Source organism: Ceraceosorus guamensis (genome assembly GCF_003144195.1).
Source record: "Ceraceosorus guamensis strain MCA 4658 unplaced genomic scaffold IE81scaffold_9, whole genome shotgun sequence".
Classification (NCBI taxonomy): Eukaryota; Fungi; Basidiomycota; class Exobasidiomycetes; order Ceraceosorales; family Ceraceosoraceae; genus Ceraceosorus; species Ceraceosorus guamensis.
The window spans coordinates 181,099-198,299 of NW_020290004.1; the positions used below are offsets into that span (position 1 = coordinate 181,099).

Below are 17,201 nucleotides of genomic sequence, written 5' to 3' on the forward strand. Positions count from 1 at the left end.
GTATATATCATTTATATGCAGCATCCGGCCACTGACCAACTGCGTCCCACCCATGCACAACACAATCAAGTCAAAGCAGCCTTGATGAGTGTTCATCAGACACTCAAGACTCACTTCCCGCGACTCTCTTCTACAGCTGATCGACTTGTGACTACAGGCTACCGGCGCTTGTGTTGTGGGTGACATGAAGCTCGTCTGGCTGCATGGAGCAAAGCATCTCGCATGTCTCTGCCGCTTTATTGTCTTCGCTACGCACTAATTGTATTGCCGAGGTATCATAGCACCTTTTCGCTGCCCCTGTGTCAAAAGCTAAGTACAGCTCAAGGATTTCAGCGGAAGCTTTCAAAGGGGATGCTTATCGCGGGTAGGTGCTCTGGCTGATCGGATCGCCGTGCAATTCTTGATTCATGATGATTGCAGGGAGCATTGATCGACATGCTGGATGCTGCGCTTATCACAATGAGTCATATGAGTCGGATAAGTAGCCGCGAGTCTTAACTACGAGCGCGAGAAAAGTTAGGGATGGCCCGCGCTCGGCGTGGTAAGTTAAGGGCAGCGCGTCTGTGTCCTGTCGACGTGGGCCATCCGGCACAGCCTGCGTGCTTTCTTCTCAGCTCCAACGGGAGCTCTGACAAGTCAAATTCAAAGCTCGAATGCTCTTTGTTGCCCGACAGCGATTAAACGAAGCGAAGCGAGACTTCAGTCTCTTGTGTGGGGTCGCTCTACAACATTCACGATTTCAGCAATGCCCATCACTTGCCTGGCTCACCGCCCGAGCCAGATCGCAGCTATGCAGAAGAGGTACCCGAGCCTTCGTGAGTGAGATGACTCACGTGATTAGATAGTACGTGCAGATATATGCGCCTCACCGATCGAGTGCGCAGCAGCAGCCTTGCGTGATCTCCTTATCGAAGTTTGGGCCAGCCAGGTCCACAGTCTGAGTCTTGAATGTTACACACAGCAGCATGGACAGAGAGAAGAGTACGCGCAGCTAGCACGCGCGCGCGTCTCACAATCAAGAACCAACATGAGAGCTCATGCATATGGAGATGCACGCGGAGAGGAGCTCCGCCGTCCGGCGCAGTCCTACCAGGGGGAAGCCAAGGTGATGTAATTCTCGCTCCCTCGCCTGATGCTGAGAGCGGCGTGCCGGTACCGGAATCGCGAATGGGGTGCGGGGCTGGCTACGCGCAGAGCATCGGAGGAGGCTCACTCGCCTGTTCGTGGTGTACAGCTGCATCAAGCTGCCACAGGAGCTGTGCCCACCTGTGTATCGCGGTCGGGCCACGGTGCGAACAACTGATTTACTGACCCCGCCTGGCTGACGCTGCTGCCGCTGCTGACGCTGCTGAGCCTCCCATGCATGCATGCATGCAGGCAAAGACGGGGGCGTGTGCGCTTACGGCGCGCATGTGCCCGCCGATGATCAGGAAGGAAGCTCTGCTCGCGCGTGTGCTGTGTTGCGTGTGGGTAGCGACGCACACCTCAGCAGGCGTGCTACATATGCAGCGTTGGCCCCTTCGTGCATTCGCAGCCATGACCCGTGACTCGTTTTGGCCACCATCACTGCCTCACTCGACTCGATTGGCTTCTTCTTGTTGTATCCGACCAAATCGTCTTCGGCGCAGAGACCTATCGATCTGGACTAGATTAACCCTGCTCGAGCCTTTCAACTCTGCACGCCATCATCGCCTGGCTCTGCAACTTCCTGAACGACTGCAAGTCTAGAAGCGAATCAACATCGCTGGAACGTCCGCTTCGAGTCTACGCGTACGTTGACTTGCAAGTCAAACTAGTATCGTGTTGATTAAGCTTGTGCTCAACAGTGCTATCGCAGACAAGGACGAGGCAGGCGCAAGCCTCTAGTTGCGGTCTCCCTCATATTCAACATGGCAGCCTTGCCACCAGCTCAGCGGGCTTCAGCCCGCAGCCCTCAGCGGCAAACAGGCTTCAGGGTTCCCTCACCCAATCACACAGATTCGGATATGCTGGATGCAGAGTCCGAGAAGGCTTCAGAGGTGAGTCCTGCCGAGCTTGCTTCTCTGTCATAGAAGGGACTAGTCGGACTTCAGGTGCTTGGGAGATGAGCTTTTGAAAAGACTAGACAGCTTGCTTTCACGCACGGCCAAAGGCAGTCGAGGCCAAAAGTCAGCCATTCATGGTAGGATATCGCTGACACACGGGCTGTGCCTTGTCCTCTGACAAGCAGGTGCGAGGCAGACCACAGCCGCTGGCAATCCCAAGGCCCTCAGCACCCACCTCGAACATGAAAGGCAGTATGGAAGAGCCAGGCACTTCCCACACTTCCGAGATCTCCACTCCTCCCGATGGCGTGGGACTCGCTCTCGATCGACGGGAGGTTGCTTCCAACGCGAAGATCAGCAGCGAATGGTCCGACAGAGTGCCAGTCACTGCTGCGCAGAGCGTTTCCTCTGCAAGCAGTCTCGAGCCATCTTCTTGGACGCTGTCAGGCAGTCAGCAGCACTCCCGAACTTTCGGTGCTATTTCCGGAGCGAATGCGAACGGCGCCAAGAATGGTCTGGGTGCTTCGAGCGACGGAAAGCATAGACTGGCACCGTACCTATCTACCTCTTTCCGGACCAGTGCTGAGCGGCGCGGCGGAGGCGCCGAGGAGGACGAGATGGAAGTCGACGAAGGAGATGACGTCTTTGGGTGGAGCGCTCGCTCTGGGGCCGGTCAGCATGATCGCGATGAAAGACTTTCGTCAGCCCAGCTTGCTCGCGGGGAATCGCAACAATCAATCGCGTCCGCCAGCGGAGGTACCAGCAGAATTTCAGAGGGCGACGATGCGGCAGGCGTATTTAGCTTCAGCAGCCCTCACTTCGGGCCGCGCAGCCTGGATGCAAATCCGGATGCTATTGGCAGCCATCGCTCCCCGCCGTCGCCACAGCTGGCAACGAGCTCGAGAGGTGATCAGCGTCTCATGTCGCCTGGCTGGGCCGCTACCAATCTTGCTCGAATGTCGCTCGGGGGTGCCAGTCAAGGAACGCCTGACCGTGTCTCTACCTCATTCATCGAAGCTCCCTATGAAGCATCCATTGGACCCGCCCGCTCTGCGAGATCCTCCGCATTTTCGCCTCGACTTGCCCCGAACAACATTCTCCCAGGTGGGGCCGTGTCTTTGAGCAGCAGCTTGACTCATGGCCATGGTCGAAAGTCAAGCACGGGCCGTCGACCGCCGCTCTCCTTCACTTCCACCTCTGGACCTGGCATCAGCCATAGCTTCTCGCATGTCCATGGTGTTTCCACACCGCCCTCGTCTGCCTCTGCCCAAACCTCGGCACGTGCACTGAGCGCGACTTATGGCCGGTCTAGATCACGCTCTCGCCAACGTCCGTCATTCGGTCATGGCGCAGATCAACCTGGAAGTGAGCGTGCCGCCAGCGCCGCACCTTCCCGTGCGCTTGAAGATGACGACGCTACGGATGACGAGATGTTCGATTTGGACGACAACAACGAAGGCTACGGCGCTGCAAGCCAGGCGACGATCCGGGGTCGCAGACCGGGCGACGCTCCAGAGGGTCCACCTGGCTTGCCGACCTTGTGGTCTCGACCTGAATCACACACGCAGCGTGGCATCTCCCCACAGAGACGACATCCCGTAACAACCATGAGCGCCTCTTACGAGAGGGCCGGGGCGCACATGGCAGCTGGCGCTGGCTCAGGTGGCACAGCTCTTGCGAGGGGGTATAGCAATGACAGGCATCACCCGGGCTATCCGTCAGGCAGCTTCTCCCTGTCCAGACACCATCCCTACGCGACCAGTCCTGGTCCCAGCTCCTTTGGCACATCTCATGGACATTCCTCCGCTTATCCGACCCAGCTTGCAAGCCCCGGACTGACGGGCATCAGCAGACCTAGCCAGGTGCGAGGATCCTCTGGCGCTGGAGCTCATTACGCACCTAGCGTGAACAGCTACACAGCAAGCCCACATCTGGCAGGGAACACGGCCCTCCCACCGCTCTACAATTTCACGGATGGCGACTCGCATGCAGCGGCACAGCCTTTGGATGCTGGTCAAAGGGCAGCACATTCAGCCTCTTCTTCTAGGTCTGTGTTGTCTACGTCCGCAAGTTCACACGAATCTGGAGCAAGCACTGGAATGGGGACGAGCCCTGGAATTGGTATCGCAGCTCAAAGGAGTGCGCCTCGGAACGTGGCAGCGGCGGGACCACCGCGCGATCCCTCCGATGCCCAACACCTTGCAAAGGCGTCGCCTTCGACGAGACTGTCGACCAGTGCCGGAGCTGCGGCTGCTGGTGAGACGCCGGAGATGGCTGAAGTCACAGCGATCCGCGAACGACTTGGAGGCGCCGCCAATTGCTCCGCGTTCATCTCAAAGCTGTGGTATCTGATGTGCAGACCAGAGCTGTATTCAGCTTATCTCAGATGGAGCGAAGCGGGCGATTCGATCATACTCTTTTCCGATCAAGACATCGCCAATGACTTCGCAAGCGACGTCTTGCCCCGACTCTTTAAGCACGGCAATAACGCGAGCTTCGTGCGGCAACTGAATGTGAGTACGTCCGCGTCTCGCCGTGCGATGATCGCGAGCTGATCGGGTTCTCGTGATCACCGACCAGCTGTACGGATTCCAGCGCGTTCCGTCCTCTCGGCTCCTTGATGGTGTGGAACACAAGGTGGCTAAGCGCCCAGGCGGGCTGAAAGGGGTCTCAAACATCAGCACAGCACTGCAGTATTACGGGCCACATTCCTCCTTTTCACACCCTCGCTTTCTGAGGGACCGGGAGGATCTGCTGACCAGCATGAAGCCTCGCAGCAGCAAGAAGCCCAAGAAAAGCAATGGCAGCAATGCTTCTGCTGGTGGCGTTGGCGGGGACGACGATGAAGAATGAACTCTGGCCTGTCATCCAGCTCCCTCGAGGCTCTGCTATGCCCGTTTCGCTGCCCAGTGTTCCGTGCTCTTTGGGCTGCGCTCAGGATGCCTCGATTCCGAAGCTCCATTCGATTTCCTTCGTCTTTGCCTGGGTGTGTTAGTCCATCTGCTCGTGTATCCCGACCGGCGCGCAGCTTCCTCCTTTCGTTTTCTTGCACAACGTCATTTCTTCCCCATCAAAGTGGTCGCATCCTGCATCCCAAGCTACTCCTCCAATTGTCTATTCAACACGAATGTAAATGTATATCATAGGCTGGCGCACGCACGAGCGCGTGCAACTCTTGTTTTGAATCAGGAATCAGACGAGACAAACCACCTCAGCCGATTCGCGGACATCCGGCAACCCCTAGCCCGCGATCGCACGCACTCGCGACTACACCGCGACTGCATGTGCGTCATGATTTTGATCCGCAAAGATATTCTTTTTTTGCTGCGTGCCAAGTCGACACGTGTGTTCAACAGTATGAGTAGTCGAAGACATCGCTAGGGTATCATATTTGCAGTCGTGAGTGGCTTTGTTCGGCTCGGCAAACAAACATGCGCTCGGTCGTCGCCTCTCCCGCGGTGTCCTCATCATAAGCGGAGTCACCTTTGCTATTCACACGCACGTCGCTCGCTCGTGACTCGTGACTGTGTGACAATCATGCGCGGTCGTGAAAGTCTCCTTGCAAGTTGACTATTGCCCGCTCCGCCAGTCTTGCATAGGAGCCGCCTGTGATCCACAAAGAGCATGACCACTCACGATGAGTCACGACTCACGACCATATACTTCACAGTGACTGACAATTTGGCCCTGCTGCATGCTGAGATGCGGCTGTGCTTAATTCACATCCTTGATTCGTGATTGTCATCCTTCCTTGTGCTCGCTCCTCTCTTATTTGGAACTTACGACTTACGACTGGGCCGTGCGGACCCACACACACCGCCATGCATCCCAGCAGCAGCCGATTGCTGCACGTTGGCGTGCGCAAGCCGAAAGGCGGGCTTTTATAGGTCGTGTCATGCAAGGATTAGGCTTTGGACGCTAGTCTGCTGCTGGGTGCCAAGGGTGGGCGGAGTGCTCGTGGTCTGATGCATCTGCGGCTTGCATGAATCGTGGATGTGAATGTTGGCTGCTAATTTGAGTAGGAGCACAACGAACGTGGAGGTTATTGTGCTGAGCTTGCACATCCAGCCACGAAGCCCACAGCTCCTCAACCTCCCCAGCATCTGTTGCTGCCAGATCAGCAGGGCCGCTGAGCGCTTCAAGACAAGCTAGGAGGTCTCTCTCGCCCACCGCCCAAACTCTGCTGGGCTCAGCATTGGTGGTGTGAAGCATCCGTATGCGCACTTGCCATGCCAAGTATAAAGACAGCGTGTTGAAGGGAGCGTTGACCGATGTCCATGTTCCAGATCAATCACCACCACAACAAGACCTACGAAAGCGCAGGTCATAGACGTGCAACCAGGGACTTTAACGCGCAAGGTGCACCCAACAGGGTGGAGGAACCTTGTTCAACCCCCCTCAAGTACCACTACCTAGTCCTCAGAGCACGTCACATCTCGCTACGGGCACACACTTATGTCTTCATCGTCATCAAAGCCTGCTGGGCTGCAGCTCGCAACTGGCGTGGAAGAGACGCCAATCACTTCAACCGTCGAGCCGAGTACGACAAAGGTAGCTCCAAACTCCGAAAAGGCCGCACCCGATGGGTCTCATGATACAACTCTAGCCGACAATTCTCCTGGCCAGAAGGAGCGTGAGCTTCTGCTGAGGCTGGGATCGGATCACCATGAGAAGGAAGCTGAAAGAATTCAAGGTGGGCAGCTTCGTCCCACGCAGAAGCTGATTCTGCTTTGCGATGGAACCTGGTGAGCCTCTTGCTTCTCCTGCAACGTATCATTAGAGCAAAAGCTTTGTGGTCACACTTCCTGACGTCATCCTTGTTTTTCTTCCAGGCAATCTCGGCGCTCTGTTCGCTCAGCCGTGCATGGCAACACCCTCACCAGCTCCTCTGCCACCGGTGACTTTTGGACCAACGTGGCGATTCTCGCCCAGTCCATCGCCCCAAACGCAAGCAAGCCCAATGCTCAAGGCGTATATCAACGTCAAATTTGTGCTTATCAGCGCGGCGTGGGAGCGGTCGAAGATCTCAGCACTCGTCTCATCGAAGGTGCTACAGGCGCTGGGCTCGGAATCAAGGTTCAGGAAGGTACGTGCAGCAGAGATCACAGCGCTTTGCGGTTCAATTTCACTGACACACGTGATGTAACGACGCTTCATCGTCTGCAGGATATCTGTTTTTGGTGGACAACTACCGCGATGGAGACACAATTTCGTTGTTCGGATTCTCTCGTGGCGCATACACGGCGCGTACACTCGTCGGATTCATCAATTACGCTGGATTATGGTCGAAGACGGAAGCAGCGATGGGCATGGCAGAGTCTTGGGAGGCGTACCAGCGACGTGATCCTAGCAAGCCAGAGACCATCATCGATTCTGCCAAGCTAATGTTCGAAAAGACGGGTCGTTGGCCCGCCGCAAACGCGGAGCACACTGAGACACAGCTTGTCGAGCAAGCGGCTCAAATGAAGAGCAAAGAATTGGAACAAGATATCAAGAATTGGTTTGCAGACAGTGGCAAGAGAGACCAGGAGGGCAGAGCTGTACCTCCTGATGTAGACGTCGTAGGCGTCTGGGAGTGAGTTGGGAAGCGGTCAAGCGAAACCATATTGTGAAGTCTGATCAGTCGTGTCTCCTCCTATTTTCATGTTTCAGCTCCGTCGGTGCCGAGGGTGTAAGTTCGACCCTTTCAGTAAGGCGCAATTTGTGCCTTCACGCCTCAAGACTGACACTCTTTGCCTGCATCTTGAATCAGATTCCTGGCAGTTTCATCTCCCCGGATCTGGTGCGCTTCTATAGCTCGTTCGACCCCATGCTACCGCCTTGCGTCCGCCATGCTTTCCATGCTATGGCTCTCTTTGAGGATCGCAAGGACTTTACGGTGACTCGCTACTATGTGCCCTCGAAGAAAGCCGAGCTGCCCGCAGATCGCGCCCGACGCAGGGGTCAAGTGCTGCGCCAAGTGTGGTTCCAAGGCTCACATTCGGACGTGGGCGGTGGACACGCATGGCACGGTCTTTCGGTGAGTTGCATGAAATCGCCCCGACGGATAGAAGTCGTGCTCACAGTGGTGCGCAATCGCAGGACGTGGCCTTATCCTGGATGGTTGCAAATTTGCACGATGCGCCCGGCGGCCCTCTCATCGACGTGGACCTGGTGACGCTCAAAGCCTTACAAGATCGCCGTCGCATATGGGCTCTGCAACCTCAGCACCCATCACGCATCGCTGTAGAGCTCCAGCTCACACGCCAAGTTATGCACGTGCCTGACATCGCGGCCAAGGGTGATGGAGGAGAGGACGTTGGGCTCGTCGGAAGGTTCTGGGAGAGGATGGTGCAGAATTCGAGAGCTTTGGCAGCCGATCCCGGAAGCAGAGACGACGAGCGAGCCGCTGAGGAAGCAGACGCGGACGTCGACTGTCAGGCCATCGAAGAGATTCATCATAGCGTTGTGCTTGGAGGGCGCTACAATCCCCTCAAGAGCCGACAATTTGACGAGCTTCGCAAGCGCGATTCCGCTTTGCTGGACAGACTTTGGACGCGCGCTGGGAACCCTGCCAGTCTGCTGCCAACAGAGAGAGAATTGCGCTGGTGGGAAGCAGACAAGCACATGACCCCCGCAACTCCAACTCACCGCAACATGCCCTGGCACGAGGAAGACGAGGATCTCGAAGCGGTCACAAACGAGCTGCCATCCGACAAAGCTGCCAATGTGGCCGGAGATTTGCAGGATACGGACGCTCAGCTGCCGCCCGCCAAGCCGACCGGGGTCTCGCGCATCTCTTGGTCCACGCTCAAGAGTATCGTCGAGGCGCCCACTAGGCTTCTTGCCATCATCGTCAACCGTCGTCCAGTTCCAGACGACAACCTGAAAGTGAGGAACGCTGCTATACAGACTATCCTTGTACACTTGCTGACGCCGATGACGACTCATGCATCCTAATCGATTTGCACAGCCAAGCATTGCTGCGCAGACCGTTCAGCGCATTCGCGCGTCGATCGACGCGAGACGCAAATCTCAAAGCTGATGACCTTACAGGCAGCCTCAAAGTCGTGCTCGCACACCATACCCCCTTAATCTCCTCGAACGACAGGTCTTACTTACGAATTGCGCAAGCGCAAATGAATCACCACAACCGACGAGATCATGGATCACCACAACCGACGAGATCACCAATTTCTCTGAACCTGTCAATATCCTCGCCAAGCGCCGAGACTCGCAAGTCGCAGTTCCTTCTACATTACTTTCAGGTCCGCGTCTGGTGTCCCACAAGAACATATAAAGCTTCAAGCGTCGAAATGAGCATCGACGATATATTACTGTCGATTTTGGGCGCAGTCAATTGCTGTGCACAGGCGGGAGCTTGTTGAGATCAAAGTCGTGGACTTGCTTCGACGTTGACGCGCCCGTATTGTCTTGCCCATTTCCATGCGCCTGGAGATGCTTCGAGGCTGGACTAGCCCTTGAATATCCTGAGACGGCGTGGTCGGGATTGCTCGATCGAATGCGGGCTAGCTTGCCGGGGTCCTCTGCCCTCATTGGGATCACGCCGTCGTCGTACTCAATTCCGGGCTTTGCATATACTTTGTGACCGGTGTAAGGCACGCCCGAGGAGGTGATGCCACCTAGGCGGAATAGCGATGTCAGTGCGCCCTGCGCGGCTTGGGGGATGTGAAGACCGATGATGTCGCTGCGACTCGAGAACGTACCTCCTTCCGCATTCTTGTTGCGGCGCGCCCGCATCCTGCCGATGGCGTGCAGAACCGGTTCGTCCAAGCTTCTACCGAATCCCTTCGTGATCTGGGCCAAATCACAAAGCGTCAATGGGCGTCAAATCGTGCGCATCTATGAAAAGCTCGTTGATGACACTCACTCTGAAGCCTTTCGCTTCAGGATGAAAGTGCTGGACGTAATATTTGACGGATTCTTCTACAGCACCCCGATGCTGACCTGACAATTTGGTATTAGAGGTAATCTTGAAGTCCTTGTGCAAGGGCCGATCTGGAGTTTGGGGTGTGGAGCTGCCATATGCTCTTTCAGTGGCCACGAGATCGTGTGGATTGGATGATGGGACCCACCTTTCGCTCGATGCGCGGTGCAGTCTTCCCCCTCGATCTCGATACTCGAGCCATTTTTGCAAGAATTCCGAATCTTTATCGACCCGTATGGGATACGCCGTTCGAACCCCCGGTCTCAGCGTTCTTCCAGAAACTTGGCTTCGACCTCCGTTTCGAATGCCTGGGTGACGCAACACACCCTGGGTGATGTCATCGGCGATCCGACTCGCTTGCTCATGTGTCATCGCTCTCCCTCGTTTCTCGAGCTTCTGCACTTCTCGACGCGGAGAAGTGTGCTGGGTTGCGCTGTCACCCCTCGAAGTGCGGCGAATGAGTGCGCGCTGACTTGAAGGGGTTGCGAGAGACGATGACTGATCGCGCTGGTGGAAATTTGCCGCTGATATGTGACGTAGCTCCTGAGCAGCGGCACGAAGGAAGCGTGAAGATGGTCAGAAAAGAGAAAGACCAACTCCATCATCCGTCCTGACAACTCACGCGCACTTGCGCGGTCGACTCGGTAAAGTTTGCGAAGTCCCATCTCGCGAAACCCCCATGAAAATCCGAACGTTGTCCAGCTAGCAGCCCAGACTTAGCGTCATGCAAATGCCGACGCACGAACTTTGCATTCCGAGCAACTTGCTGATCAGCGACTCTCGGCTTGGCCGTCGAAGTCGAGCCCGCATGGTGGTCAGACATTATGTAGCGAGTGCAACGCAAGGCGGTGAGGGGAGACCACCTCGAGAACAGGCCACTTACATCTGCTCCATTGAGTGACATCGCGACCTCCGCATTCGTTTTGTCCCTCGAGATGACGCTACGCTCAAGCGAGCGAGCGTTGCAGTGGTACGTGACCGCGAGCGGTGCGAAGATTGATAATAAAATGGTGATCGACACCATTTCGCGGTTTGTGGAGGTCCTGACCTATGCGGGGCTGCGACGTGCCTTGATGGGCCGGAGTTGATTGCCTGGGCTCGCAATAACGAGGATGGAGGATGGCGCGTAAAGGAAAGATCAACAGTCGGACCTGCATCCGTAGAAGCTGTTTGGTCTGTCGGAAATCGACGATAGACTTGGCGGACGCGGCCAATGAGCACAGCTTCCCGGAGTCGAATGCCTTTGAGGTTTTGGGTTCACAACGTCCTCGATGTGGGCGAGGGGCTATTCTGAACGCCACTCGTCTCTCAAAGTGCCCAATCCTCTCCGTGCCATTGAGGGGTCGTGTGAGCTCGATGTAGTGTCCGACGGATCGCTGCAGTCAAATTCTCAAGCTTGGTAGCCTCGCTCTTGTTGTGGCGGAAAAGGTATCGTGCGCTGCCACAAACGATCGCTGAGGTCCATTTGCGTTGTGGCGAGCGTGGGGGCGTACAAGGGCGCCGTTGGGGAACGGACCGCCGTGGTGGCGGATCGGCCGCCTTCGCAACCAGCCCAATCGGAGATTTTGAGTTGGCCGAGCTGTGCGAGGGTGACGAAAATTCGAAGCAAATACGATTCGAAGGACGAAATTAGTTCCGATAGCGGTGTCACGACTAATCTCTCATATCCGTTAGACGGAAGATACCGCAATGCGGAAAGAAAATTCAGGTCAGCACCCCTCATCGCTGTCAGTCAGCGATATGGCGGGGATCGTAAGGGAGTGGGATCGATGCGCTGCGATACGAGCGCGTGAAGCGCTGCATTCGTGATTCACGATCACGCTGAATGGCGAGCGTATTTCTCGCGCGCAGTCACGAGTCCTCCAAGAAGGACAAGAAGTGGCGGTGCCCGTTGCCGATGGCGTTCCACACCTCTAGATGACCCCTTGACGCTGATGCAATCCACTTGCCAGGATACTTGCCAGTAATCGAGGCCGCATGTGGTGCCTCGAATGTCCCATTTCGCCTGCCGCCTATTATGGCCCTCAGCGCCAAGTGAACACGTTAACGTACCGATGGCAGCGATTGTGCGAGTAGATACCTCGCACGTGACCCACTTATGGGTGCTGCCTGCGGACACCGTCGATGGTGAATTGGTAGGAATGCACGTCAGCATGGCGCTGTCTGCCTCGCAAAGATCTGTCAACGGAGTCGTGGGCGACGCTCAGTACTCCAAGACGATGAGGAAAGGTCAACACACAATCTGCACGACGTGCGTGCAAGCAGCTTGGAACAGCAGAACCAAAGATCGATGCGGAATGTGATGCTTTTTTGGGCAATGTCGCCGAGCTGAGAGCGTTGTACATGGGTTGTGAAGAGTGAAGCCTGCTTAGCTTCTAAAAAGCTTGCGCATAGGGCAGATCAGTGCCGAATGATGGTCTTTGCGCTTCGCCAAGCGGCATGACGTGCCGGCTTCGGCTCGGCGAAGAGTTGCAGGGCATGTCGAGTCGTCCGGCCATTGGTTGGTAGGACCGCTTAAGCCTCGGTGATTTCACGCAGACGACGGATGGTGCTGGAAGGAGGTGCGAACGACGAGCAGGTTCAGCGGAGCGTTCCCTGAAGCCTTGCCTGAGCTCTCGGGCAGTGATTGTACAGCTAGAACAGCATTGCCTAAAGCGTGCTGGGATTGCACTTGATCTATCCCCCTTTTTCAATCTCATATTCCTTTGGCAGCCGGTGTCCTACTCCCTTCACATGACTGAACGACCAGGCCACCCCTTGGACAGACCATGCATACCCTGTCACCATCTTCGACCCTATCAGTGCAAGTACTTACCTGCGGACAGTTGCAGCAGCAGTGGTAGACAAAGTCCAAGCTCCACCAGCAATTGTCTTTCTGCAGCTCTTGCATTCCCAGATACCGACAGACTTGCGCTTCACGCTGTCCTTTCCGCAAAAGGTGCATGTGTACCTGGAGTGCTGAGAAATTTCGATCTTCTTGATTCCCTTACGGAGACTATAAGACGGAATAGAGCAGAGCGAGTTGGTGAGCTTGTGCAAGGTTGTCTGACGCCATGCGCTCCCCTTTCTGATGACGCTGGGTTTGAATAGCCACGAGGCCACACCTTTCGACACTCACGAAGCACCGTAACGAGTACCGTACTTGCCGGTGATTCCGACCTCTGCAAAGTGAAAGGGGTTCGCGCTCCGTATGTTAGCCTAAAATAATCCACCATCCATGGAGACGCAATTCCAGGGCAGTCCCTTAGCCAACTGAGCAATGTCCCGCTGCCTGTCCGCCCTGTCACTTCGCTGGTGGTCCCTTCTCCGTTTCCCAGCGCTCGCCGTGCGCGTGGGGCATGGCCCGTCCAACGCCGTCAAGCCTACTGCTCCATCATCCTCTGCTCCTTCCCCCCGTCACATCCTGACCACACCTCGATACCCACTCTTTGTACGAGCAGCCATCTTGAAGAATGAAGAGAGTTGCGTGTATGCGTGATTGTTGATCTGGGAAGATGTGAGGTAGTTGAAGGTGCGGGCCGGCTCGCTGCGCTCACTCCTTATTGATTCGCAATCTAGAATCTCAAGCCTTCGCGCTGCTGTAGGTATTTTGCCACGTGGCTACTCCTCTGGTGCTTGCCTGGGCACGTCGTGGATGCGCGCGGGGAGCACCGCAGCTGCATGAGAGCGGCGATTCGCGGCCGATTCCCAGCGAAGACGCAAGTAGACTTTCTGTGCACGTGATAATCACACTCTGGCGCGCTCAACGCGTCCACGGCGTGATAGCTGCTGCCGACGCGTTCAAGCCCATCGAACCGCGGAGCAGCTATCCACGATGTGATCATCACTCCGCCAGGCATGCGGGCCAGCCAGCTTTGAAGCAACACAATCGCGATTCGATGCTTCACCACTCATCGCTTCCAAGGTCTTGATTTCTGCGGACGCGTGGATAACCTCACACTAAGTCTCACGTACAGTTGGCAGACCAGGTATACACCTGTGGATGGCACGTCATGGCAGCAAGACCAACTACCCCGCTCAGGCGGGTATCACGCGGCTCGATCTCAGCCTCTGCATCGCTACGTCGCTCTCAAGGACCTGGCGGTGCGTCTGGATATGGAGCAGCTGATGATACGCCCCTTGCATTTCTGGACTCTGCAATGTCCGACTTGGCGGATGAGACGGCAGTGTTGCAGTCCAATTTGGAGGCCGTTAGCGGTATTCACGAAGCGCTGCGGACCTTCGATGAGAACTTTGCAATGTTTCTCTACGGCCTCAAGATGAACGCGTTCTGCGTGGAGTGGCCAGAGGTGAGTGATGGAAGGTAACCACGGCGGTGTTCTGATTTGCTGATTTACTGACTGCTTGTTCTTCGTCTCCCTTGAGGCGCCCGCGGAGGAGAACTTCGAAAGAGCCGGAGAGCGCGGACGTGAGCGATGCCGCCATGATCTAGTGACTTGTTCATGGACATGTCATGCTCATCCTCCTGACCCCGTGCGCCGTCAGATCGATTGCAGGAGCAGCAGCTCGCGCGCGCCCAGATCTCATCTGGGGACTACTCCTCCGGAGATGTGCGAGGACGCGCCAGCGGGGGTGGAGGTGCCTCCGGTTTCAATGCGGGAGATCAGACCTACATGACTACCGATGAGAACGACTCTTTCGGGCCTCCAACTCCCAAAGCTGCTCCTGCTGCTCAAAGAGCGGCCACACTGAAACCTGCCCTCAAGAAGACCGTGCCCGCCAACGGAGCTGCCGCTGGGAAGACTGGCGCAAAAGCGAAAATCACACCTGCGTTGCGTAAGAAGCGAGAGGTGAGCAAGACAAAGTAACGCGAGCTTCGTCATAGACCCAGTAGCTCATACCTGTGCGGTCCCATCTAGAGCATTGCTGCCACGATCATCGAGACTCTGCCGTTGGAATATCGCGGTGCGGATCCAGTGAGTACCAACGCGTCTTTGATTCGGAGCATTGGATCTCTGAGCTGACTTGTTCTCCGCGAGCAGAAACCTCGCGCTCTCGCCGAAAATGTCATCCTCGCACTGATGGCTGCAGGACCAAAAGGAGCCAGAAGTGAGCGCTGGTACGGCTCAAAGTCCCTTTTCATTGCAGGCGCTGACCTTGCCCTATCTGCACCGAAACCTTTGACAGTCAATGAAATCGCAACCACGGACATGCCTTCAGCGCGCGTAAACAAGACATTGATCGCCCTGATCGCCGCGAAACACGTCGTGAAGTCATCTAATAATGTGGGTGTGAACAGTGGGCAGCTAGGCCTGCCAGCCACACGGGCTTTTCGTACTGGCACTGACGACAAAGGCAACGTCTCTTCTGACCCTGCGCTTTTTCTTCTTCCAGGGAGTTGTCTATCACCTCGACCCGGCTAGGCATCCAGATCTGCCCTGAGCAGCGGAGACGCTTGCTGCCTTCCCCTAATCTTGTTGTATTCTATCCACGCCTGTCCGAATAGCGAGTCCATGCGATTGTTCAATGCTCGTGTGACCGACCAAAGACGGGCATTCGAGCGATGCGTGCTGCGCGGCTTGTCACAATCAACAGGTGGACACGCATGTGAATTTCATCGCATTGAACTGGGGACTCAAAGAATATAAGTGCGCCTACTAGACACAAGAGGAGACACGCTGAAAATCGAATCCACGCCAGTGGATTTCTTAGCGACACCTAAGAGAGCCCATTCAACAGTTCGCTTGGACCTTACCGACACAAGCTATCACACGTTCGCCTCACAAGCAAAGCACGCAACCCCGCCAAGTCGAGGCTTGCTGCGCTCTGTGGTCAAGGGCTTTGAACCTCACACTTGACGTGCAAGGTGCGTGACCAAGCGATCTTTCGATCAACTTGGGGGTGCATTTTGGAGTTCAAGTCGTGGAATACATGTGGTTGCGAACGACCTCGCAAGGCTTGATGATCATGATGGCGTAGAAGAAGAGACTGTGGCTGATGCGATGCACCTACGACCGGACGAGTGCCTTAGAGCAAACCAACGCGGCTGGCCATGTCGAGAGCGTCCTGGTCTGCAGTCAGCCTGATGAATGCCTTCTTTTTGCCATCCGGACGAATCAAGGTGTTTATCTTTTGCGCGTCGCAGTCGTACAGCTTCTTTACGGCTGCCTTGATCTATTCCGTTGCGGGCGAGGAGGCCAGTCAGCACGATGTTCATTCAATTCGCTGAGCGCACACCACCATACTCTTGCGAACCAGCAGGATGCAGATCCAGCAACTGCCTAGTCTCTTCGACTTCTTCCAACCACCTGCTACTGTCCGTTCGCTATTCCTTCCGGCACCTTCAGTCAAGTTCTTGTTTTGTGACTCACCTGACGCTTGTTTGCGCGACGGTCGCAGATGACGACGAGAGTGTTCTCCTCCTCGATCTTCTTCATAGCACTCTCAGTGTTCAGAGGGAAGAGCACAGTGGTGTGCGCATCCATGCGAGGGAGGTGAGGAACGCTCTTCCTCAAGTATTTAGGCTTACGAGCCAAGCGGAGGGTCTTAGGTCGGTGGAAGGTGACGGACGTCCTGACCTTGCGGATCTTGTTGCCAGAGACACCGTGCAGAGCGGCCTTCTTGGCTGCAGCGGCCTTGAGCGCGGCTGGCTTGGCCTTTGCCTTGCCGACGGCTAATAAGAATGCAGAATGAAGTTGGTCAGTTGTCAAGTCGCTAATTATCTTGCCTGTGCCCATGCGCGTCTCCCCCCGCAGTCCACCTAATCCGGCCTGTCCACTTCGCTGCGATTTCTCGGCCCAGCCAAACCCGTCGCCGGGCTGGTCTCCTTCCTTCGCTTGACAGACGACAGCAACGTCTAGCGCGGAGTAGCGTACTCCAAACTCGACCCTCATACATCAGCTGCCATTGATGTTTCAAGTCTTCCACTGTATGACACCTCATGCCCTCCCATCGCGATGCGCACTTTCTGTGCCTCGCACTCGCAGCACGCATTGACCAGCGATGCCGCGACCACAGGCTACCGATACTCACCAGTGCCGCCAGTAGCTCCCTTGTTACCTGAGGACATCTTGAAGTGTGATATATGAATGTGGGTGCTTGAGGTGACGGTAGACAATCCGAAGAGTTGGGGCACTGCCGCGAAGCGATTGATTGGCCATGCGCGAACCTATGACTTCTAAAAATGCGCTGCGCCTGCAGCCACGTGGTTCGCCCCAGAGAGAGGACGCAAGAGCGCAGGCGCGCGCGCTGCACTCCGCATGCCACGTGGTTGGTACCGAAAAGCCTACGTCTGCAGGACCGCTTCTCGG

General features: G+C 56.0%; 6 protein-coding genes across 6 annotated transcripts; 3 read left to right on the forward strand and 3 right to left on the reverse strand.

Annotated features, from left to right (window-relative positions):
* Positions 1 to 1,550: 1,550 nt before the first annotated feature.
* IE81DRAFT_321000 (hypothetical protein) lies at positions 1,551 to 5,256 on the forward strand. The gene is made up of 3 exons (XM_025513205.1): positions 1,551 to 2,018; positions 2,207 to 4,537; positions 4,605 to 5,256. The coding sequence occupies exons 1-3, from the start codon at positions 1,890 to 1,892 to the stop codon at positions 4,875 to 4,877; spliced, it is 2,733 nt and encodes a 910-aa protein (XP_025371852.1). The 5' UTR covers positions 1,551 to 1,889; the 3' UTR covers positions 4,878 to 5,256.
* An 819-nt stretch (positions 5,257 to 6,075) lies between these two features.
* IE81DRAFT_339882 (hypothetical protein) lies at positions 6,076 to 9,518 on the forward strand. Its single transcript, XM_025515590.1, has 7 exons — positions 6,076 to 6,769; positions 6,857 to 7,110; positions 7,191 to 7,599; positions 7,677 to 7,695; positions 7,777 to 8,043; positions 8,106 to 8,894; positions 8,977 to 9,518. Exons 1-7 carry the CDS (start codon positions 6,480 to 6,482, stop codon positions 9,046 to 9,048), a joined length of 2,100 nt encoding a protein of 699 aa, XP_025371853.1. The 5' UTR covers positions 6,076 to 6,479; the 3' UTR covers positions 9,049 to 9,518.
* Positions 9,053 to 10,774, reverse strand: IE81DRAFT_362752 (hypothetical protein; the record flags this gene model as incomplete). The annotated part of the gene is made up of 5 exons (XM_025516747.1): positions 9,053 to 9,646; positions 9,731 to 9,821; positions 9,895 to 10,022; positions 10,278 to 10,494; positions 10,574 to 10,774. The coding sequence occupies 5 exons, from the start codon at positions 10,772 to 10,774 to the stop codon at positions 9,360 to 9,362; spliced, it is 924 nt and encodes a 307-aa protein (XP_025371854.1). The 3' UTR covers positions 9,053 to 9,359.
* Positions 10,775 to 12,223: 1,449 nt separating this feature from the next.
* On the reverse strand, positions 12,224 to 13,463 carry IE81DRAFT_321002 (60S ribosomal protein L37). Its single transcript, XM_025513206.1, has 4 exons — positions 13,377 to 13,463; positions 13,070 to 13,112; positions 12,767 to 12,946; positions 12,224 to 12,502 (listed from the first exon to the last, which is right to left on the reverse strand). The coding sequence occupies exons 1-4, from the start codon at positions 13,393 to 13,395 to the stop codon at positions 12,466 to 12,468; spliced, it is 279 nt and encodes a 92-aa protein (XP_025371855.1). The 5' UTR covers positions 13,396 to 13,463; the 3' UTR covers positions 12,224 to 12,465.
* Positions 13,464 to 13,943: 480 nt separating this feature from the next.
* IE81DRAFT_336552 (hypothetical protein) lies at positions 13,944 to 15,523 on the forward strand (the record flags this gene model as incomplete). Its single annotated transcript, XM_025515480.1, has 8 exons — positions 13,944 to 14,034; positions 14,056 to 14,240; positions 14,317 to 14,359; positions 14,437 to 14,741; positions 14,811 to 14,867; positions 14,934 to 15,000; positions 15,079 to 15,176; positions 15,286 to 15,523. The coding sequence occupies 8 exons, from the start codon at positions 13,944 to 13,946 to the stop codon at positions 15,331 to 15,333; spliced, it is 894 nt and encodes a 297-aa protein (XP_025371856.1). The 3' UTR covers positions 15,334 to 15,523.
* Positions 15,494 to 17,019, reverse strand: IE81DRAFT_321006 (hypothetical protein). Its single transcript, XM_025513207.1, has 3 exons — positions 16,924 to 17,019; positions 16,263 to 16,564; positions 15,494 to 16,065 (listed from the first exon to the last, which is right to left on the reverse strand). The coding sequence occupies exons 1-3, from the start codon at positions 16,958 to 16,960 to the stop codon at positions 15,919 to 15,921; spliced, it is 486 nt and encodes a 161-aa protein (XP_025371857.1). The 5' UTR covers positions 16,961 to 17,019; the 3' UTR covers positions 15,494 to 15,918.
* Positions 17,020 to 17,201: the final 182 nt, after the last annotated feature.

Bases quoted from the DNA above. Each gene is read 5' to 3' on its own strand.
- IE81DRAFT_321006 (XM_025513207.1), bottom strand. From the start codon at position 16,960: ATGTCCTCAGGTAACAAGGGAGCTACTGGCGGCACTG. The intron at 16,565-16,923 runs GTGAGTATCGGT...CATTCTTATTAG, and splicing joins GGGAGCTACTGGCGGCACTG to CCGTCGGCAAGGCAAAGGCC. The intron at 16,066-16,262 runs GTGAGTCACAAA...GCAACGGAATAG, and splicing joins GTCGCGCAAACAAGCGTCAG to ATCAAGGCAGCCGTAAAGAA.
- IE81DRAFT_321000 (XM_025513205.1), top strand. From the start codon at position 1,890: ATGGCAGCCTTGCCACCAGCTCAGCGGGCTTCAGCCCGCAGCCCTCAG. The intron at 2,019-2,206 runs GTGAGTCCTGCC...TCCTCTGACAAG, and splicing joins AGTCCGAGAAGGCTTCAGAG to CAGGTGCGAGGCAGACCACA. The intron at 4,538-4,604 runs GTGAGTACGTCC...ATCACCGACCAG, and splicing joins GCTTCGTGCGGCAACTGAAT to CTGTACGGATTCCAGCGCGT.
- IE81DRAFT_339882 (XM_025515590.1), top strand. From the start codon at position 6,480: ATGTCTTCATCGTCATCAAAGCCTGCTGGGCTGCAGCTCGCAACTGGC. The intron at 6,770-6,856 runs GTGAGCCTCTTG...TTTTTCTTCCAG, and splicing joins CTGCTTTGCGATGGAACCTG to GCAATCTCGGCGCTCTGTTC. The intron at 7,111-7,190 runs GTACGTGCAGCA...CATCGTCTGCAG, and splicing joins CGGAATCAAGGTTCAGGAAG to GATATCTGTTTTTGGTGGAC.
- IE81DRAFT_321002 (XM_025513206.1), bottom strand. The intron at 12,947-13,069 runs GTGAGTGTCGAA...TCCGTCTTATAG, and splicing joins GGTACTCGTTACGGTGCTTC to TCTCCGTAAGGGAATCAAGA. The intron at 12,503-12,766 runs GTAAGTACTTGC...ACCTCCTTCCAG, and splicing joins GCTGCTGCAACTGTCCGCAG to CACCATCCGTCGTCTGCGTG.